General features: G+C 36.0%; 1 protein-coding gene across 4 annotated transcripts in view; it reads left to right on the forward strand.

The window, feature by feature from the left end:
- Positions 1 to 23,638, forward strand: part of U2SURP (U2 snRNP associated SURP domain containing) — a 105,264-nt gene that overhangs the window by 46,955 nt on the left and 34,671 nt on the right. For all 4 annotated transcript variants that reach the window (XM_069104695.1, XM_069104693.1, XM_069104694.1 and 1 more), the window contains 11 exons: positions 1,231 to 1,335; positions 2,509 to 2,579; positions 2,660 to 2,819; positions 4,990 to 5,152; positions 5,598 to 5,677; positions 6,876 to 6,963; positions 7,993 to 8,115; positions 10,062 to 10,218; positions 11,578 to 11,673; positions 12,410 to 12,476; positions 16,826 to 16,988. In XM_069104695.1, the coding sequence (XP_068960796.1) occupies positions 1,231 to 1,335; positions 2,509 to 2,579; positions 2,660 to 2,819; positions 4,990 to 5,152; positions 5,598 to 5,677; positions 6,876 to 6,963; positions 7,993 to 8,115; positions 10,062 to 10,218; positions 11,578 to 11,673; positions 12,410 to 12,476; positions 16,826 to 16,988 (1,273 nt within the window). The remainder of the gene's footprint in view (positions 1 to 1,230; positions 1,336 to 2,508; positions 2,580 to 2,659; positions 2,820 to 4,989; positions 5,153 to 5,597; positions 5,678 to 6,875; positions 6,964 to 7,992; positions 8,116 to 10,061; positions 10,219 to 11,577; positions 11,674 to 12,409; positions 12,477 to 16,825; positions 16,989 to 23,638) is intronic.

Raw genomic sequence — 23,638 nt, forward strand, 5'->3', positions numbered from 1 at the left:
TTTTCTAAAATAACAATACATTTAAAAATATATGTTGTAGCAGATATGAGAACACATTGTTCTGGCAGTGCTAATAGGGTAAATAAATTATGTCTGTGCAGTTTACCAAGAGCCAACATCCTTTTGCTTTTCCCAATTAATATTTGTTAATGCTTTGGCCAGGATATAGCTGAGATAATTTTACCTAACTTCACATTCTATTATTTTTTTAAAATCTCCAAATGTAAATTGAGATATATCTGACAATTTTAGGACCCTTTGTCAGATTCTTAGGAAATAAAATTGTTTTTCAAACTTGGCTAACAGACTTAGAGGCAAAGAGGACTGCTGTAATACTTTGAAATTTAGCCCAGATACTGCAACATTAAAGTTATATAACCTGGGAAAACCTCCTTATATTTTCTCCTTTTGGCAGTATTTTGAGTAGAGTGGGGAATAGCCTTCATTTAAAACTTTATTTATTACCCATGGACTATTTTGAAGCTGGAAGCCTCTAATCTGCAAACCGGAAAATTTTCCATTTATTTCACAAATGTATATTATTTGTATTGTAGACCAAAAGGATGTTGCCTCTTTAAGGGTCAAATTCAATAAAAATTCCATCTGGTTTGTATGAACCAGAAAAGTATATATTGTCCAGTTCTACAATGGTCTGTAGAGTTCATAAATGTGTATTTTTAAAAAAATTTCTGTAGCATGGAAATTAGATGGAATTCTTATTAAATCTGGCCAGATACTTATTTATCTGGTAGTTTTCAGTTTTTAGTAAATTGTAGCCATATGTGATAGTATCTACAAAAGTTATCTTACTTGCTTTTTGCATTATCTGATGTTAGTTTAGTAATACTTTCTTGTAAAATTACTAAGATAGCTTGTAAGTTTTCAGTTTCCAATTTTTATATATGATCAGTATTCCTCCTTTTTAGTCCCTGATTCATAGTAACCTTTTGAGTTAAGTATTGAAAATTAGGAGTGACATTTCCGAAAATTTACTCTTTAATATTATCAGGATGTGTTGTGGTTTCCCTCCCCTCCCCTTACCATGCCCTGCCCTTCTCCCCATAATGCAAAGCATTAACATTTGCTCCAAATTACTTTTACCTGGTATAAAATTCTGTATTAGTCAGCAAAATAATCTTTTCCTGCACAATTAAAGTAACTTAGGTGAAGTATAGTTTTATATAGTGGTAGGTCTGAATCCATTTTTCTTTAACTGTGTTGTTGTTATAGGAATTTGCTCGCACTGATACATCGAATGATAGAGTTTGTTGTACGTGAAGGACCAATGTTTGAAGCCATGATTATGAATAGAGAAATCAACAATCCTATGTTCAGGTGGGTGTATGTTGCCTTTATTGCATACATTGTCCTTGGTTGTTTAATCTTTGAAATTTAGGTTTCAAAAGTATATTTTTTAAATAGGAAAAGGGAGATTTCAGTAGGTAGGAGAATAGGATATATTTGTTATTTATGTGTTTGCTGCATATGAGTGAATTAAGCAGCTTCATTATGTCACAACTAAATGATAAAACCTAAGAGTTCCATCACATGGCTAATGTTTTGACTTAGAGCAGGGGGTCTTGACTTTCATTGTGTCATTGGCCCATTTGGTGGTCTGGGGAGGCTTATGTGTACTTAAGAATGTTTGCACATGTGTAAAATAAAATATGTAGGATTGCGAGAGAAACCAATTATACTGAAGTAACACTTACCAAAATAAAAGAAATTCACATACCCCAGGTGAAGACCCTCAGACTTGGAGTAAAGTCTTTATAAATAATGAATCATGACAGGCTAAATACCTCTGACATGGTTATTAAAAGGAGGAAGCAAAGTACTGAATCCCCTCCATAGTGTCTTGAAACAGCCTTGAGAAGAAAAGAAAAATGGCAAGGTATTACTTTTTGGCAATGTAGTTTACTTGAAAGAATGTTGGCTATGAGTCTCAGAATCTGAGTGCATGTCTGCATTCTTACTACCTGTGTGGCCTTGGACAAGTTAGGTAACTTCTCTGGTCCTTAGTTTATCATCTGTAAAATGAGGGGGTGCAATTAGATGACCCCTCAGGACTCTTCTAGTTTTCAATCCATGGTCCTGTAACCCTTTGGTTTCCATATACTGAGTTTTTAAAGATTACACTTAAATGGGTAGCAATCATCAGATAAGAGATGACATGTTGGGATATGCTTTGAATAGCTTGATTTATTTCATTAGATTTAGTTTAGAATGAATGTTTGAGAATAGAGTGATTTGTATGGCTGAATTAAAATTTATTCCTCTGTCTGAAGAATGCATTTATGTGTATGATGACTGTGTCATTTGTTGGTAAGATGAGATCAGGCTAGAGGGAAAAAAATTACCTGTTTGACCTTCAGTATAAGGTCTTGTTTGTGGTATTTTTACAGTAGTCAAATGGGATATTTCTGACTTGTACCTGTATTTGGAAAGAATAGTCAGATCATTCAAGTGGAAATTTAAACTGCATTTGTTGGTGTTTTTTTTTTTTAGGTTTTTATTTGAAAACCAGACTCCAGCCCATGTTTACTATAGATGGAAGCTTTATTCAATTCTACAGGCAAGTAAACCCAACTTGTGCTTTAGTTTTGAGTATATGTAAATTTAGACCTCATTGTCCTATATTTCGGTGTTTTTTAGGGAGATGCTCCAACTAAGTGGAGAACAGAAGATTTTCGTATGTTCAAAAATGGATCTTTTTGGAGGCCACCCCCATTAAATCCATACCTGCATGGGATGTCAGAAGAGCAAGAAACGGAAGCTTTTGTCGAGGAACCTAGCAAGAAAGGAGCGCTTAAAGAAGAGTGAGCGTCTCTTTCCTCCTCCCTTTGGTCTCGAAACAGTTTTGCCCCCAAGCCAAGAATGTTATTATCTTAAAGTTGTCGTGTTTTAATTTGAGGTTCCAGGAAAGAGGGCAAAGAGAACTACCTATTCATTTCACTTCCACTCCTTTACGTAACTAATAACTAAGTAACATTTGCCATTCATCTCTACTGCTTCTGTGATAAACGTTCTTCAACTCAATACATTTTAGTTGAGTGCGACACAGTGCCATGGACAGAGTGTTGGTTTAAGAGTCAGAGGATCTGGGATTATATTTTAGCCTTTGAACAAGAGATTTAGATCATGGATTTAGAGGTGGAAAGGACCTGACAAATCATCTAGTTAGTACTACAAGGCCCAAACCAGTCACAGAACTAGCCAGGGCTGGAGGCGAGACTTGAATCCTGGTTCTCTGACTTCAGATCCAGTTCATTGTTTTCTGTCCTTCATTGTCTTACTAAGTTTTGTCCAGATTGTTCTTACTACAGTTTAACTGATCATCACTGTGGCTAAGAACATCACAACCATTGAGACCCTGCACCAGACTTGAGTCCAAGATTTTCTGGGATTGGTCATGACCATATTAGAAATTGTAGCTGTACCCGGTTGGCTTTGCTTCTACACTGGCTACTTCTTAAGAGCAGCAGCCAAAGCAAGGAAGGCAATGTAGACAGGGCTTAATTGGGATATCAAGTCTCACTTCTTCCATTATTTGCCAGTATGCCCATGCGAATCACTTAACTTCCTCACCTTGTAAAATGAAAGGGTCAGACTAGATTGACCTATGATCCTTTCTTTCCAGCTATAGACTGTATGGTCCTGTGATCCCTCAGTACTAGTCAAAGCCTCTCTTTCTGTGAGACCCAACCAACTGGGTGGTCATCTGCCCTCTTTATCACACAGGCATTTTAAGTTATAAAGCAACTAACAAAACATTTTGTGGTGTCTTTGCCCTTTCTCTTTTCTCCAGGAACCAAGCTTCTTGGAATAGTGTCTGTAAAGCTTCTGCTGTCATTCTTTTTTTCTTTGTTGTATCAGCCCAGTCTGACCTGTTCTTTGCCCGTTAGAAAATGCCTTTTATGCAAGGGGGTGCCAAAGGATCTTGGTTTGGGGGAACAGGCAATTTTTACAATTTTCTGTAAGCCCCTAGTCTTCTTATCACTTGTCATTCTCTAAGTACTTGGACTTTTTTAGACCTGCTTCAGGTTCATGTCCAAGTTCTGATTGCTTGTTATGCCTGTTAGAAACTTGTTCCATCTTCTATAAGACTCGCAGGATTAGGAGGCATTCTTTTGGTAGGGATATGCAAGAAGTAATCTACAAAAATTTCTAGAGTCTTTGTTTTGAGAAGTGGAAGGTGGCCCTTGTGGCTACTTGGGATCACAGGATTTTAAAGCTAGAACATAGTGTATTCCTCTTATTTTGCAGCGGAGGACATTGAAACTCAAAGGTGAAATAATGTGCCCCAGGGTTTTATTGATGTTGATTAGACATCCAGGGAGATTTGCCAACCAAATGGAAAAAAGAGGGACTATTCTTTATTGTTTAATCTATAACTGTGAGCTTGGTGTTGGGGAGTCAGTTTTTTATTGGGTGTGTTTGCTCATTCACACGTGCTTCTTATTTCCTATTGGTTTGATTGCTTTAGTCATGCCAAAGGGAGCACTGAAACAAGACACAAGTAATGTTGATGGCACATAGGAAGGAAAGAAAAGATAGAAAACTAGATCCTGTTCATGCTTCTCTGGTGCCTTGGAGTGGGGAACTCTGGGAGGGAGCTAGCTTTCAAGGGGGCTAGTAAATTATTTTTTACTTTAGCGGTAATGACTATTGTTTTTATATAGGAAATACATTTATCAGGTAGTAAGTACATTCTTCACATTTTTTACTAAAACTTGTATTTTGGAAGTGTTTTAAAATACTTAGGTGGTGAAATATGTGATGCCGTCTAAATGACTTTTTAATGCTTGTAAGTTAGACTAAAGTATTTGGCATTTGGAGTCCAGTACACTATCATTTATTAAGCACCTATTATGTGCCAGGCACCATGCTAAGGGCTGGGTATACAAAGAAAAGATAAAACAGCCCTTGCCTTCAAGAATCTTGCAGTGAAACCCAAAGTATTTATAATTTGCAAAATAATTATTTCAGGCAGAGAGATAAATTAGAAGAAATCTTACGTGGATTAACGCCTCGGAAAAATGACATTGGTGATGCAATGGTTTTCTGTCTTAATAATGCTGAAGCTGCGGAAGAAATAGTGGATTGTATTACTGAGTCATTGTCCATCTTGAAAACACCACTGCCTAAAAAGGTACGTAGACATTCTTCTTGAGCTTTTAAACAGGTGGTGAGATAGAAGTGACCTTATGTCAGATCTAAATTCTTTTTAGCACTTTATTACACGAAGTATTTTGTGATTGGGTAAGTTATATTTTACTCTATGAATTTATTTCTCTTAAGAAAAACATTTTGTGTTTTACATACTTAAGTAAATTATGAGTAGGGAGTTTTTATCTTTTACATGTTAGATTGGAAAAGCATGTGCAATAAAATTTAAACATAATTTGCATTTCTGTTAAAGAAATAATTGTAGTGAGCATGTTTTTTATGTTGATAACAAGTTATTTGAAGATAAGCATGATTATCTCTGTTATTCCTTGTCACAGTTTAATGGAAGAAGCATCATGTTCTGTTACAGATTTGCTGTTGGCTTTGTGGTCATAATTGTGAATCATTTTTATTTTTTTCTGTTACAGATTGCCAGATTATATCTGGTTTCTGATGTATTATATAACTCTTCAGCAAAAGTTGCCAATGCTTCATATTATAGAAAATTGTAAGTATAGTGTTTTGTACCTATAATTTTAAAATCAAAGGTATAAACTTAATTTAATTTGAGGTCTACAAAAGGTGTATTTTAAATAACCAAAAATATTTCAGCCCCATCTCCATGAAAAAAAAAATCATTTAAATTTCATGTTTTATAAATATGGAATTGGAAACACGTAGGGCATTATTTTTAAAAATACCATTGTTCTGGCACTTATTCTGGATTTAATTGGTCATAATACTGGTATATCAGACTTATAAGATACTTATAATCATTAAAATAAGTTGTAATTAAATAAGTCTTTTAGATTTTGTTTTTGTGGCTTCCATTTTTTTTATGTATTGGTAGATATTTGATAGGATTTGAAACTGTAATAGACATCTGATCTTCTGGTCCAACCACTTGATTTTACTATCAGGAAACTTCAAACCCAGAGTGGGCTGTCTAGGATTCTTCTGGCCCCAAATCCACTGTCCTCTCTATTTCCTATTCTTTTGGTCTTCCTTTCCCACTAAATCAAATAGACCAGTTTTAGAAACATTTTCCTGTTTCTCTTTGAAAGTAAACTTTTCTGTTTTTAAAAAAAACATTAAAAATTTAGACCATTGGTTTTCTTTACATATGGTCTGGGAACATTGCTCCCTTGGGACTGAAGCAGTGTTAATTCAGTGTTTCCCTAATTAAAGAATTAAGAGAGGCTTGTAAGATTTTGTAGTGTAGTAAAAGGAACATTGAGGTACAAATCAGATTTGTGTCCTAGTTCTGAATTAATTTGAATTAATCTGAATTAATTTCCTACTTGCCGAGCTGTGTGGTTTTCAGCTGATAATTTAAACTCTGAACCTCAGTTTCCTTATTTGTAAAATGGGGGGTAATAAAGAATTGTTTATGGTCTTGTCCACAGTTGTGCTTTGGGAGACTAAGCTTCACTGAATCCAGTGACTCGAGTTATTTGAATCAAAGAATGTCTGTGAAAGCTCTTCATAAGTTAAAATATGGTACTAAGGACATGAAACTGGCAGAACTTCAGAATATTTCCATTTCTTTAAAACTTCACAGTTGTTGCTTGTGTAATTTAGTAACTAGTTCTTGGTTGTTAAGTATTTAAGAATAGGAATTGAGTACTCATTGACAAGGATGGAGAAACAATTATTTTATGACAATTTCTGTTAAGAGTTTTAAAATAATATTATTTGAATTACAGTTTTGAAACAAAGTTATGTCAGATATTTTCAGACCTCAATGCCACCTACCGTACAATTCAAGGTCACTTACAATCTGAAAACTTCAAGGTATGTGTATAGATTTTTTTCTTGTGTGTATTTTTTAAAAGTCCCAGCTTTCTTTGATAGAACTTTAAATCTGAACATCTCATAATCTTTGTTTTTAAAAGCATTAAACCATCTTTTGTGGCAAAAATTAATTAAAAATACATTGGCCTAGTTCTTAAATGTATATTTTTTGACCTAATTATCTTGAGTTAGAAAACAAACAAAACTATATCCTATACCACTGTATCCCAGACATTTGTTAAAAAGCTTGTTAAGACCACCTACTTTGTAAGGACATATACCAAAAATGGCCGACTTTTCAAATTTTGCTTCTTTTAATTCAGTAAAATTTGTCATTGTAGCATAGTGGTATGAAGGTAGAGATATAGAATTAAATAAGCCAGTTATCACATGAAAGAAATATATTTTATATCTTTGGGTGTGGTGCAGTGAAGTGAAAAGGACCAGGGATTAGGAAAACCTGATTCACATCTTGCCTCCAGACACTTATTAGCTTGTGTGACCACAGGCAAATCACTTATCTGGAATATGAGGCTATTATTAGCACCTACCTTACAGTATTGTGAAAAGTTAAAGTTAACATATGTAAAGGTCTTGCAAACCTTACCAAAGTGCTATAAAGCTGTTAATGATGATATATTGTGTCTGGGTTATACGTGACAACTTTAAGGAAAAGCAATACAAGATAGTTTTTAATGCTTCATAGAAAATAACATCTTTAAGAAAATTTGTTTGTTGAAGGGATATAACTTGGGGTGACTAGAGATGATCTCAGGAGAGATCATATGGATAGGATTTATCATACATTTCTTCTTTAGTAAAGTGACCCTTAATGGGGGTAATAACTCTGCCAGACTCCTCTTCTTTTGACACTTCAGTTCATGAGACACTATTGAAATCAAGTGGTCATGGGGCAGCTAGGTGGTACAGTGACTAGAGAGACTCAGGCCACAATTTAGCTGTACTAGCTTTGCTTTTTAACTTTCTTGGTAGATGACTGTTGGTTTCCTTTTGTTATTATTTTTTAAGCAACGAGTAATGACTTGCTTCAGAGCATGGGAAGACTGGGCAATTTATCCAGAACCATTTTTGATCAAATTACAAAATATATTTTTGGGACTTGTAAATATTATTGAAGAAAAAGAAACAGAGGTAGGTGTCGCCACTCGTCTTTCATTTTGGGGAATAGGATAAGTTGCCATACAATACAACATAATAGAGGTTACAAAAGGATGATTATTAAGTAATAATGTTAAAACACAAGACATTTTCAAAATGGACTTCCTTTAATTCATACTATTTCCTCATGGCAGCTTTGATGCTACATGTGTATGTGTGTGTCTTAGATGTCTTGAATTAATCATTGTGATGATACTGTCACAAAGTTCATTTCAGAAAGATTTACAGCTTCTCTGCTGTGGTAGTGCTTACTGGAGAGTGAACATGGAAGCAGGAGGAGGAGACTAATGTGGGGAGGACAAAGTGACAGGACTAGAAATCACCAGTGTTGGGCGAGAATTTAATAGACAAACAAGCCAAAGAGTAATTTGTACACCTTCAACCTATAGGAGTGGGATGAGGTAACAAAAAAGCAGTGCAGTTAATCCTGTTTTATCTGGAATAAGAATAATCCTTCCACCACCCCCTCATCATCTCTAGAATAGCCTCCTACTCACCCCAAATACTTATTGGAACTAAGCATGTTCTCCTAATAATCTCTGGCCCCATAATTTTAGTTTTGTTTAGCCTACTAAAGTCCTACTACAGGATTAAGCCTGATCAAGTAGATTAGGGCAGGTTTGTAGTTTTTACTTTGTCATATTTGAAAGAAATCTCTTCACAAAAGGATGATTTTTAAGATAATATGTTTATTTTTATGAAAAGAGAGAGCTTAAAACATACTTCACAATCATAATTTTAGTCCAGGAAAAAACCCTGGAAGCTCCTCTAGTGTCAACATTGGGATTAGAACTTTTTAGAATGATTGAAAGTAGCTAATAATTTGAAATCTTGAATATAAATTAATATTGACCTCATTAATCATTCATCCAACAAGCATTTATTATTAAGGTTCTAGGCACTGTTATAGGTGCTGGGGTTAGAAATACAAAGATTGAAAAAATCTCTACACCAACTATTTGAGTGTTTTTATAAACATGTGAAAGTTTACAGTATAGACATGAAACCTAGGCATGTGAAAAGACAACATGTTAATATGTTCTTTTATTATTAAATATTAGGTACCAAATGACTGGTACAAATCAGAAGTAGTTCAGAGGGAGTGATCTTTTCCTGATGTATAGAGTAAGAGAAGGGAAAGCTTTGTTGGATCTTGAAGGATGAAAAGAATTTAATTGTTTTTGGTGGGTTAGCACTTCGATTTAAATATAATAAATCATATATGCTATAACTTTTTACATTGCTAACCATGAATATTTGTTGAGTTGTTTATTTTTGATTTTTTATTATTGATAGATTTATTTACCAGCTAAATTTGTTTCCTTGGAAAATTAATATCTTGCTATATTGAATACTGAAAAGAAAAAGTGATTGACAGTTTTGTGTGAATGCACATGTGGCTATAATAATCAAAGCTGTTGCTGTGCATACTTAAACTGTTGAATTTAGTGTTTTGAATAGCTTTATAATGACTTTAGTTGAGCAAAGCAAGCTCTAAACTGATGTTTTAATGGGACCATCTATAATTTTCTTTTTATTTTCATTGAAAAAAAATCCACCAATTTAGTTTTAAAGTTATGTACAAAAAAGTTTACCATGCTCTTTCTTTTTCTGTTCACTTTGTCAGTGAACTTAATTGACATATACTCTTTATCGTTTGATTTAGCAGATATTTATTGATTACCTAGTATGTGCATAGCATGTCCTAATCCCTGAAGATATGAAAATGGGTACTGAACCCTCTAGGAATTTGTATCCTAGTGAAATATAAACCATGGACCTTATCTTAAATGTGGTAACTGGCATTCATTTGTCCAGAATTGTAGTAGCTTGTTAGTTTGTGAAAGATGTTGTAAATGTCAAAGCAGCAGCTGGTAAAAAAAATACAGGATGCCCTTAATTTGTCTGTTTTTCTGTAGGAAGTACCAGATGATCTTGATGGGGCTCCCATTGAGGAAGAACTTGATGGTGCACCCTTGGAAGATGTAGATGGAATTCCTATTGATGCCACTCCCATTGATGATCTTGATGGAGTCCCCATAAAGTCACTTGATGATGATCTCGATGGTGTGCCTTGTAAGAGAAACTTTCACTTTTATTTTTAGGTAGAGAGAAGGAAATAGGTTGACATGTGAAATTAAATAGATTTTATTCTTAATTCTTTTAGATGAAGATAATGAAAAATGTTACATAGGATTTTGTGATGGAAATGCTTTATTTTATTTGGATTTGTGTTTGTTGCTTAAGGAAAAAAGCCTGGATGTTCAGTAGTAAATGAATTATAGAAGTTGTTGGGTGTGTGTTGTGTGTGTGTGTGTGTGTATGTGTGTGTGTGTGTGTGTGTGTGTGTGTGTACACATTACACTGAGAGGTAAGTGTAGCTTCTTGGGTAGTGAATGGTCTGACCTTAGAATCAGGATGACCTTGGTTGCCTGGGCTTGTCCCTTCCTCTCTAGTGCTCAGGGCTGCTCTAAGACTAGAAGTTGCGGAGCCTCAGCCATTCTGCATTGATAGAGGTGCAGGATTTAGACCCAGAAGGGGTAGAAGTCATCCAGTTCAGCCTTTATATTTTATAGATGGAGACCTGTAGGCACTTGCCCAAGTAAGACAAAGAGTAAGTGACAGAAGTGGGATTCAGACCTTGTTCCTCTTCTTCCTGTATTGGAAAAAGCACTGGATTCCTAAATATGTGTGATACATGCATATGTATATTTGTTTCTCATTGTTGCCATATCTGTTTGCCTTGTCACAAGCTCTCATTTTTCTCAGCCTCTCTGCAGCATTTGACACTGTTGCCCCCTTTCCTTCTAGGGATTCTCTATTCTCTGGGTTTTTGTGACCTTGTTCTCTTGTTTCATACAGTGTCAGACTACTCTTGAATCTTCAGGTTTGCAAATAGTTTTACATACATTTTCTCATTTGATTACCTCCCAACACAACTCTGTAATAATAGCCATCATTTATATGGTGCCTGCTGTGTTCCAGGTATTCAGTACTAAGTTTTTTACAGATTATTATCTCATTTGGTTCTCCTGACCACCCTGGGTGGGAGGTGCTGCAGTTAAGTGCAGTTAAGTGACTTGTTCAGGGTCAAGCAGCTAATAAATATCTGAGGCCAGATTTGAACTCAGGTCTTCTGACTCCAGGACCCAAGCTCTACCTACTTTGCCACCCAGCTGTAAGATAGATGTTAAATCATTCCCAGTTTGCAGATGAGGGAATTGAGGCAGAGAGGTTAAATGACTTGTCGAGCAAGTTGGTAGGATTGGTGGGGGAGTATTTTCAGAAATGAATGTACTATAAAAACAAAATGTGAATAAGCCACAAGATGACCATTTTAAAAATCATTGATGAGTGATGTAGATACTTTTTTTTTTTAGTATTACTGTCCTTGGTTAGCTCTTTCCCTAATAGTGCAGTTATTTGCCTCAACAGTGGATACCTCAGAAGACTCAAAAAAGAACGAGCCCATTTTTAAAGTAGCCCCATCCAAATGGGAAGCAGTAGATGAATCGGAATTGGAAGCCCAAGGTAAGCAGAATGTTAACTCTGTTAAGTTTTTTTCCCCAAGTAGCACTTTACAGATGGCATCTTGTTGTGGCTGGGTCAGGGTAGGGGCAGCTCTGAAAATGTTTATATAACAGGTTTGGAATCAGAGACACTACAGGGCCTGTTAAGTTCTAAGTAGACCAGTAAAGTTCCCTGTCTCATTTCAGAACCTTGTTTAGCTGACTGAAAGTCTCTTAAGTGACATACTTTGAGTGGAAAATCAAAGTACAGAATCCCAGGACGTTGGGGAGCCAATTTCAAAGTCATTCTTTCCTGTAGGGATTAGGAGATTGGAGGAAACGAGCCCTCCACTCTTGGTGAAGTTTTTCCCTCTTCCTGTACTTAGATTGCCTTTGTGAATGCCCCAAGCCAGGGTGTGCTCATGACGTGTACATATGGATGTAAACAAGGTGCTTATAGTGTGTCCACAGGAATGTATGGAGTTCCTGATCAAACAAGGAATCTTCAACACAAGCATGAGAATATTAGTCACCTAGTTAATTCAGATAGAAATGTAATGTAAGTTTGAGTAAAGAATTAAACTTACATATTCCCATGAGGAATGGAATGCATGTAGAACAAAGAGATGGCTGTTTAATACCATACAGATAAAAACTTGTGTAATGCAAGCCTCCAGCTCTAAACCTGGAACTCAACTGTGCTTCCACAATAATGTTAATTTACCTTATGGAATTACATCCTTTTTCCCTTTATTCAGCGGTAACAACATCTAAGTGGGAGTTATTTGACCAGCATGAAGAATCAGAAGAAGAAGAAAATCAAAAGTAAGAATCTAGGATCTTAATGTGCTCAGTTTCTGGTGTGGGTGCCCTTTTTTTCATCAGGGGGTGTGCTTGAAATAATAGTGAAGAGGGGGAAAAAACTGGTAAGGGGATCATGTTCAGATCCTCAATTATTTTCCCAGCATACGAGGAGCTTTTAGCTTCTGGTTATAGTGCTTCTCATTTCAGTGAGGTTTTTAGTTCTGTAGTGTATTTGTTTTCTCCCATCAAGTTATGAATCTCACTTTGTAGTTAAATATGTTAATTGATCAGTGGCGTTTCTTTCAGATCTCTGTTATCAAATATTGTATTGGGCTCTGTGGAAAGTGATTTTTAAAGAGGTAAAAGGAATAGTGGTGTCATTCTCCATGTTATATAGGAGCTTACATTCTAAAATAGAGGGCCTAGACACACACACACATGCACGCACGCACACACATACATCTAAATACTTGGTAGTGTTTTCAAGAAAATTCTTAGGAAAATCGGAGGAGAGCCCTTCAACAAGAGGAAGGGCGGGTGGGATGTCTTTTTAAATTTTTTGTCAGGTGCATTTTGATTTTTCCATGGATTATATCTCTTAACCCTAAGACTAGAATTTAAATAATACCTTGAAGGATCAAGCAGCATAAATTGGCACCGTGTATTTTTCTATTCATAAGGCCCCCCCCACCAAATAGAAATAGGGTATAAAATTTTATTTCAAAGTAAAATTATAGTAATATTTTATGTCATTTAATACTCTCAGTTCTCCTAGTTTTAAATACTTTTTTTATTTGCCTTTTGGGTATGAAATTGTAGTAATCTGTTTCAAAATCCTCCTTCAGGCAGTAGCTTGCTAGTATAATTGCTGCTGTGGGTTGGAGGTAGCACTTTACACATAACAACCTTTTTTCCATGGCATTATTGGAAGATTAAAGATCTCTATTTAAAAATGAGGATTGCCTCATTCTCTCCCCCCCCCCCTTTAAAATGAGAGCTTGAACAAGAGAGAACCAAATTGGAGGATAGTTGTATTCATTGTAGTTGGGTAATATGGAGAAATATGAAGAAGCAGCACCAGTGTCTTTCAGGTTTTTGGGAAATGTAGTAATCATTTTGGTGAAAATTAAGTTTTGTGTGATTAGAATGTTTTTACAAGAGGGCTAATTTTTCTAAATTTATGGGTATAGCAATGCTAATTAGCAGTAACCAACTACATGGAATAGCATTCCCAGAGTATGAATGTGTTTCAGAGATACTTATTTTAGATACGGCAAAACAATAGACATGTTGATACACTTGCATGATAGACTTTTTTTTTTAAGTGGGAGAAAAGTCTTAATACTGTTTTCCAAAAGATGGAACTAATGTCCACTAAGTCATTAAATTTTGATGTATATTTGATTTTGTTATTCTGAACCATTAAACTAGTTAATGTGTTTGAATGTTATAAGTCTTTTATGAGTAAGACTTGAGATTCCAGTGACTCACTCGTGAGTTTTTAGTAAGAAATCAAAATCACACTTAAATTAAAACGTAATAACTAGTAAAATAATGATGAGTGTGAAACTAGACTTGAAGATAATGGTTCCAAAAAGTTAAACGACCTATATTTTAAAATAATTTTTGAATCATCTTGATCTGTTCTGGCTTGGTGATCAATCATTCTATTTTTTTTTAATTTTTAAGCAATTAGGGTTAAGTAACTTGCTCAAGGTTACATGGCCAGTTATTACTGGGTGTGGTGCTAAGTTTCTGAGCCTGGATTTGATCCCCAGGTCATCCCTACACTGGAGCCCGTGCTCTTACTTGCTGAGCCACCTGGCTGACCCTAAGCAATTGGGGTTAAGTAATTTGCTCAAGGGTACAGGGCCAGGTGTTTCTGGGTGGGACACTGGGGCTGGTGCTCTTACTCGCTGTGCTACCTGGCCACCCCCATTCTATTTCTTTAAAAACTATAATTCCCTATTCAGTTCAAATGGGAAAGGTTTAGGAATTTCTTTTAGAGTGATTTAATTTGAATGGGCCTGGTAAGATAAATTATTGTGCAGATAGCTTCCTGGGGTGTGAAAGACAGTAATTCATATCACCTTTTTTGTTTTCCCATTGTATTAGTATGCTCACCAGCACTTGAATTCCTTTGTGTGCTGCACTACTACACTCTAGTGGCTGAATCTAAAATAGCATTTCACAAACTACATTTTATGAGAGGGCAATGGTTACTACAGCACCGAGGAAGAAACTTGATTTTAAAATAGTGATTTGGAGCTTTAAACCGGCTGAAACTTACTTGTTTTGGTTGAATATTTGTATGTGTCTATTATATACATACTGCTTTGGAAACTATGGACTGACTAAATTCTAACGTGCTTCAAAAGTAGACTAGCAAGATTACAACAGAACTAGTAAACAGTTCTGTCTCTGATATCAACTTTATGGCCTTTGATAAATCAAAACATTTCCAGGACTCACTTGTAAAATGTTTTGAGTTTACATCTCACACTCGGAATCATGATTCATTTCTAAAATTCATTTTAAAATAACTATTTTGAAAGTGACTATCAGTAGTTTTTGCTTTTAGGAGAGGAAGAAAGACTCTACTCTCTTCTCTCTCTCTCTCTCTCTCATGCCCTCTTTATAGTGTATGGAAGGGAATAATGTGAAATAAGGCTATAAATGTAGGTTAGAACCAGCTCTTGTGTTGATGGCCTTAGCGTGATACTTAGACCTTTAGGGAAGATTATTTTGTTAGGAATGTATGAAGGATAGAGGAAATTGGAATCAGGCACACTAGCTAAGGAAACTTTTAGTGTAATTCAGGTGAGAGGTGATTAAGAAATAAATTATTATAAGCCTGAAATAGTGGTGGTGTAGCGTTAGAAGAGGAGACAGATTCATGAGGGAGATTATGAAGGTAGAATTGAAAGGACTTGGCAACTGGTTTGGATATGATGGGGAAGTAAAGGAAGTAAAGGAGGGAGATGGAAGAGTGAAACATGATTCAGGTTTCAAACCTAGGTGACTAGCTCTGTGTAAACTTGGTAAAGTAGCTTGGATATGTTCTACGTATAAAGGTTCTAGGACTTTTCATACTCAAGAAAAACAATTCATCTGGCTACCATCCTTTTAAGGTATAAACACAGGCTTATAAAGTAGGATAGATTATCTTTCTTTATTACTATGTTGACATTAATTGCTACTTAACCCTGGGTTATTTATTTCCAAAATAATTTTTAAAGGTATATAATTCTTTTGGAAAGTATTTAATATTTAGAAAGCATTTAGTTTTGATGACTGTTTTTGCCTTTTTGTGTATCTCCAGCACTTAGTGCAGTGCTGGCACAGTGTAAATGCTTAATAAATGCTTATTAACTTGACTCAAATAAGTATAAGTAATTGTACCTGTTTACAATAAAGACTAGACTAATGATAATGTTTCTTGATTGTATATGCCAATTGGTTGCTTATCTGTAGAGTCCATTACTACCACCAAAAGATTAATCACCTAAGACAGTGTTGGGGGTAGTAACTTTCCAGGTGTATAGAGCAATATTGACAGTTTGTGTAGATCAACATTTTGTGGGCAGTTTTTTGAAAAGTTAATATTTAATATTGTTACTGTATCTTATCGATTATGTGATATTTAATGTTTAAAAATTCCCAATGAACAGTGGTATACCAGAGAACATTTGCATTGATTATCCATTTGATTCAGTAGTTTTGAAGAAGGTTTATGGGAGAGTTATACAACACCACAAAAGCAATATGTGATCAAGTATGATTTTTATTACTTGCTGGAATCAAAACTTTTTTCCAGAAAACTTTTCAGAGAAAATATCTCTGAAAGTTTTATAGCCAATGAGAAAATATGGTTATGTGTTCAAAATAAATGTGTTCTGCCCAGAATTTTCTAGTATGCAAAAAATAAACACTTAACACAATGGAAAAACCATCAATTTAATAAACATTTGTAAGGCCTTGCTAATTATATTTGGTGCTTAATTGTAGAGGAGAAAAAGAGGGATGATGAGAAAAGAAGGAAGTAGTTCTTGCCCTCTGAGAGTTTATGTTTTACTGGAACAACACATACATACATAACATGTTTTCTGGGGGAGTAAAGAAAGGTACAGATAGGTAGAAAGGAATTGATCCAAAATGGAGATAGATTTGACTCTAAGACATACTAAAACATAAGACAGGTGTAGACAGAAACAAACACAGAAGCAAGGAGAGGAATACACAGACTGATTTTAAGATTAAGAAGCAGCCAGAGACAGAGAGAGAAACTGTAAGACAGGATGGGGGGAGAACAAAAGAATAAGCTGTGGCACTGATTTGAATTTGCTAACATATCCTATTTATTCCCAAAGTCAAGAAGAAGAGAGTGAAGATGAGGAAGATACTCAGAGCTCCAAATCTGAAGAACATCATTTGTATTCCAATCCAATCAAAGAAGAAATGACAGAGTCCAAGTCCTCTATTAAATATTCTGAAATGAGTGAAGAAAAACGAGCTAAGCTTCGAGAAATTGAGGTTAGTATTAGCATGAAATATGAAAGTACAACCAAACTCATCAAAAGAGTAATGTTAAGTAATTTTGATTATACGAACTAGTTATTTCCTGATTCTGGATGATTTATATGAGTTACTTGATACATTGTGGCCCAGATTAATTCCTCCATCGTGCCTGACTTGTGAACTGGGAAAAATAACATCTCTTTTTAACAGCAGAGTTAATCTGTGTGGGGATTGTTATTGTAGCTAATATGCTGGTTGGTGGTTGAATGTTTTGGAATGAGAAAAAAGAACTTGTGCTGGACTAGAAAGAACAGGGAAATTGGACCCAGAAAATCTTGGCTTGGGTTCTAGCTTTGCACTATACTCCTTGTATAGCTTTGGCAAGTGACTCCACCTCTCTGGACCTCATTTTCCTCTTCTGGAAGATGAACAGGCCGGATACAGTCGTCTTTATGAGTCTTTGTTACCTAAAGAACACCTTTCTTGGAGCAGACTTGTTTTGCTCTTTTCACGTGTTCTTTCCTGCCATATAAAAGGTAGGTTATTTTACTGGGGAAAATCCTCCTGAATCTTTACCCTCAGATTGTGGTAAAAGCTTCCCAGGAGTTGCCATCTATAGTGAAGCCTTAATGGAGTCTGAAACTTAAAAGAATAAGGTTGACAAAGAAGCCGGAGTTTCTTACATAGTTTGCTTTTACATTATACCTTTATTTGTGTTATCTTATTTCCTTTTCCCTAAGTGGCCATTGCTGTTGATAGGTTACTGCAAGCTTTTCCCCACCCATGTCTCATACATAGTCAATTCAGAAACCACTGATAACGTTTTATTATGAACTGTGCAGTATCTGTAGGGTGTAAACTTTGGGTGGAGAAATCAGTGATTTTCAGAGATATTAGGCTCCTGTGGTTTCCCTGCAGTGCACTGGGGAGGTTCATAATATTGGACATTGTGGAAATGACAAATTCTTCATCTCTTTTCTGAAAAGTATAACTTTGAAGTATTATACATGTACTCTGAATTGCCCACAGAAGGACTTATTCTGTCAATGCTGTTTAAATCTGATGTGATAAATTACAATTCCGATTACATTTTAAATTTAGTCTTTGGGGGTTTCTCTAATTTTCTAAAAAGTAAATTGAATAGGAAAATTACAAATAAGATTAAACAAAATCAAAGGTTAAATAAAAAGCCTGAGCTAGAAAATTTACTGGAGAATTTTATAGTGAGCCTTGAATCACGTCATTAAAGTAAACTTTTTCTTTTCTAAAAACACTCAGTGTTTGGCAGGTGTTGTGGTAGAGCAGCCTGTGACTGGAGCACAGAAGCTTCCTCCATTCATCTGGCCTGAGCTGCCAGGTGCACATTCCCAGATGGCTGCTGAGCCTCTTTATATGCCACACTTGGTTTATCAGAGCTATTTTTGATGAAGATAATTTTCCAGTGCTTAGTGTACTTGTTTGCTGCCTTAAGCAGAGGATCCTAATTTACCCTTTTTTGATGACTGTGGTGTTCTCATTACTGTGTTAGATGTCTTTGTTTTCTGGTTTCTGCAGGTCAGACTGGGATATGTTACTTCTAGGTGTTCCTGTTGTCCTGCCTTCCATTTAGATGGTTGCTCCTGATTGGTGTGAACTGGGAATAGAATCATAGAATTAAAAGATTATAATGCCGGAAAGAACTTTAGAGATTATTCAATAGGGTGTGTAAGCTCTGTGAGGTTGGAGAATGTCTTGATACTTTATGTAAGAACGAGAGAACCTTGTGCAGCATGGAGCTGAGGGAGCCCATCCTACTCAATGGCAAAGTGAGGGCTAGAACACGCGCCTTTGGTTTTTCCTCTTAACTTTTACATTTTTTTCCCCCTCAAACTCGAGTCTCCCATGACTTGAACTGGTTGTTGAATTCAAAAGACCAGAATGTTAATCCTGGAACCATTCAGTAACCAGGCTTGATTAAAAACTGTATGTTGAATTGGTGAATAAACCACATTGGTAGAAGGGACTTGGGCTGTCTCCTCAGCGCAGGGTTTTTAGGGAATTCACATGATAGTGGATTTTAGATGTTAGGGATGTATCTCTGTCCAAATAAAATCTCAAGATACTTTGAAAACAAATTTAAATAAGGATAGGGGCTGAGGTCACTAAGGACCTATGGTGTTGTTCAGTCATTCTTTCAGTCATCTTTGACTTTCTGTGACCCAATTTAAGGTTTTCTTGGCAAAGATACTGGAGTGGTTTGCTGTTTCCTTTTTCAGCTCATTTTACAGATGAGGAAACTGAGGCAAATAGGGCTAAATGACTTGTTCAGGGTCACACAGCAAGGAAGTGTCTGAAGACAGATTTAAACTCAGGTCTTCCTGATCCCAGGTCCAGTGTTGTATGCACTGTGGTGCTACCTCAATGCTTTTAAGGATTTGTTCTTATGAGTAAATTATGTTGTTTTAGTTGGGCCTTTGGATAACTGCCTGAGGTGTTTAGAGGCTTTTGTAATTTTGGGATGTTGAAGTGGGATGTCAGTCAGAGGGAGGAGTTTGGATTTGAATCTTAGTTCTGACCCCTGATATTTTTGTGACCTGGGGAAATTGCCTTCAGCTCTCTAGGCCTTGTTTCTTCATCTCTAAAATGAGGGGCTTTGGACTAGCTGCCTTCCAGTTCTAAATCTGCCCTCATGTTTATCCTGGAGGAGAGATTATTTAAAGGGGATGTGATATTTTAAAGGCTCTTGGACATGATGTAGTTTGAAGTTGTTCAGGAAAATTATATTTTAAAAATATAAAAATATCTAGGATTATTTAAACCAACTATGTGAGAGCATGTGGTGTAAAAACAGTTTTAGTAGTTTTAATCCAAAAGATATTCTATTATTCTGTTCCCAAGTCTACTATTGTCCCAGCATACTGTTGATGTGCTGAGTCTGTTTGGACTATTAGAGGTGATGTTATGAGAAGAGTCTGGAAATTAGGGCTCTTATCCAATGTCAACCACTCACTGTAAAACTCCTCATTTTATCTCTGGATTTTGTTTCTCCTATCTATAAAACAAAAGGGTAGGAATAGGTGATTCTTATCTTTCTTTCCAGGTTCTAAAATTTTATAGGCACAACATGGCAATATTAAAAAGGGTGCTAGGCTTGGAACCAGGAGATTTAGGTTCAGGCCTTGCCTTGACACATCCCAGCTCTGTGACTATGGGTGGATTGCTTCACTGAAGCCTGTTTTCTCATTTGAACTTGGGATAGGGACTGGACCTGTGACTTTGGAATGGAGACTCCTTAATAAAGCAGTCTTTCTGTTTGTGAAGGTCAGCACCTTTGCCATTGAGAGTCCTAGGGAGCTATCTAGGGAGCTGAGAGGTTCAGTGACTTGTCCTGGGTTGTAGAACCAGTGTTAGAGGTCCCAGGTCTTCCTGGCTTCGAGGTCAGCTCAGTGTCCACTAGGTAGAATAAGACCAGTATTAGATCTTACAGGGTATTTGTAGAAAATTTTTTATAGACCTTAAAGCACCATATTAATGTGAGCTGTCTATTATAGGTGTTAGAGATTAATTATAATAATTCTAAGACTGTTATATTGTGCCTGCAATATGACAGTTCTTTTCTCATTCTGCTAATCTGTTCTGATTTTTTTTTCTGCTTGAGATTGATACTTCTTGCCAAGACTTAACTTTCTTTCCTCTGCTTTGAATCTCCTGTCCCTTCATGTTACCTATTGAACCATTGATAGCAATCAGTCCTCTTGTCTCTTGCATCTCCAGAATTTTCCTTTCCATACTCTTGCTCCCAGCTACCTACAAACCTGTCTAGGTCTGCCTTTTCCTTGAAAAAGAAAGAGAGAGAGAGTATATGAGAAAGAGTAACAGTACTTGGCAACAGTAGCTTAACTTTTTAAACTCTAGGATAATTATTTCCTAAGTGTTCCAGTTTGGGTGATAAGAAACAGTTGTGCTAGTATTGGAGCTTGCAGCTCTGACTCCAAGACTCCCTAGCTCTCATTCTGAGAATTCAGTAGTCTTTTGCCTTATTTGATTTTGTCTCTTAACTTCCTTTTTATTCATTTGCGAATTCCTGCTAGTGAGTTTTAAATAAATGAATGTAGCATATGCAGTCATTTTAGGTGGTATTTTTTTTCAAGTAACAAATTTTCGATCTCATATGATTTTAAAATATGTTCAAGGTGAATTCAGAGCAGTAACTGTTTTTTGTAAAATCCAAGAAAAGTAAGGACATGTACATAATATTACTGGGGAATAAAATCTATTATGTATTAAAGAACTGATAGGAAATTGAGCAGAAACCAGATAGGAAATACCAGAATATTTTCTAAATACAAAACATCTCATTTACTCAAGTATCACTGGGTAAGGATAGAGTGAATTTTCTAGATGGTTGATACTCTCTTTGGGTGCCAAAGCTTTAAAAAATGAAACTTTTTATTATTGTTTAAAAGAATTTATGTAATATAACTTAACCTTTTTTTGGTGACTATAGGACCTTTGTGAATATCACCTTCAGTCGTATAAATACAAAAAACACAATGATGTCCTCACAGTTTAGTTAGATGTGTAGAGAGATGAGTCTTGGACCCCTTATATTTAGCGACTCCAGACTACTGTTTTTTGAGTTTGTTTTTGTTGTTTTTCTGTTGTTTTGGCTTCAACTTTTAGTATATCACTAGTGATATATGTAATCTACTTTTTACCTCCTAATTTGTGGTACGTGAAACCAGGCAACTAAACTTGTTAGAAGTTTATAGAAAGTAAAAGTAAATGCTGTGTGTGAGGGGCTGACATGCTATTCATTCTGTGAGGTAAACAACAGAGTTTATACTAGGCACACGAAGAGATCCTCATAAGGATTCAGTATGACGCTGTCAGTATCACTGAAGCTTAGTGTGCAGTTTGATCCATTACTTGATTGTGGCCCTGGAAAGGTATATCTTACCCCAAAGCAATGAAATGGGAGGTGGGGTTGGTTAGCATTGTATACTAAGAAAATAGGATTATGTGAGGAAACCCAGTAGGAGGAGAAAACATGATGAAAAGCCCTTGGGCAAAAATTAGCATAGGCAGAAACATAAGAGATACTGTCATCTGAGCATGCTCAGATAGATGACCTAGAAAGAAAGGTAGTAGTTGAGGAGTTCAGAAAACAGATCATTGCCTTGGCATATTGGTACAGTTGTTTGCTGGAGCTCACTTTGCCAAAAGCAGAGTAGGTAATAACTATTTATTAAATATTCACTTTGTGCCAGCTGCTGTGTTTGGTGCACAGGGAAATCAGTGCTTTGGAAAGATGTACATCTATAAGAGTTCACGGAATAAATATATTTAGAATAAGTATCTACAGTCAATTCAGTACTCATCATATACCTGCTTTGTGCCAAGCTGAGTTCTGGGGACACAGTCACAAAGAATGAAATAATTTACTCGTAAGCTAACAGGGGAGGCAGCAAGTATTTATAAATATGTTTGGTGTATATAAATCTAAAACTAATAAGTACAAATAGATACAAAATAAATACAAGTTAATTTGGGAAAGGACAGTAGAGGAGGCCTGCAGAATAAATAAAAACAAGTAGAAAGTAGTTAGGAAAGGAGGGCACAGGCATGAAGGTGATCAGGAAAGGCTTCATGTAAAGATTGTTCTTGAGCTGTCTTGAAGAGAGATTCTCTGAGGTGGCATTCCTGTTACAGGGGCACCTGGTGAACAGGTACAGAGGTGGGAGATAGAATGTCAGGCATAAGGAGCCAGAGTGAAGGCTCTGCTAGAGCCTGAGAAGGGGAGTAATGCATAATGGAGCTGGGAACACAGGCTGGAGCCAGAACATGAAGGGCTTGAAAAGCCAGGTGAGGCAATAGGAAGCATGTTGACTTTATTGAGTTAAGCAAGCCATATGGTAAGAGAAGAGGTAATGAGGGACTAAACTCAGATGGTGGTAGTGAGAATAGAAAGAATGGGTTGGATACAAGATGGTTCTGGCTTATTTAACATTGCAAACTTGGGAAGGATGGTGGTGCTTTTGATAGAAATGGAGAATTTGGAAAGGAAGAGGTTTTGGAGGGGAAAGATTATGTGTTCTCTTCTGGACATGTTGAGTTTTAGGTGTCCTCAGGATGTTCAATTTAAAATGTTCCATAGGCAGTTGGTGATGTGGAACTCTGAAGCTCAGTGGAAAGACTGAGGCTAAATCTGCAGACTAGTGAGTCATCAGCATAGAGTTAATAATTAAACCTCTGAGAAATGATAAAGTCACCAAGAAAGTGTAGAGAAGAAGAGAGAAAGTCCAGAACAGCCTTGGGGAGCACTCCAATTTGGGGATTGTGATGTGGATGGTGAGTCAGCCCAAGAGAATTGATATTTACCATTGCTTTAAGCTTTGCAAAACTCTTTATATTTTTGTCCTTACAACCTTACATGGTAAGTAAGTACATTAAGGTTATTATCCATATTTTATAGATGAAGAAACAGGCTCAGAGATTTTATGTGATTTGCATACAGTTATCAGCTAATGAGTGCTAGAAGTGGAATTTAAACTAGGTCTTCCAGGATTCAAGTCTAGCACTCTTTTCTGTTAGTCATCCTAATTCTGTCTTTAAAAAGGTAGCAAAATCAGAGAACTGTTTTATATCTGATTCACACCAATGAAAGATCTAACTAGTCATTTTAG

This window comes from Petaurus breviceps, unplaced genomic scaffold (genome assembly GCF_028583685.1).
Source record: "Petaurus breviceps papuanus isolate PSGF00001 unplaced genomic scaffold, PetGlider_PUasm1.0 688, whole genome shotgun sequence".
NCBI lineage: Eukaryota > Metazoa > Chordata > Mammalia > Diprotodontia > Petauridae > Petaurus > Petaurus breviceps.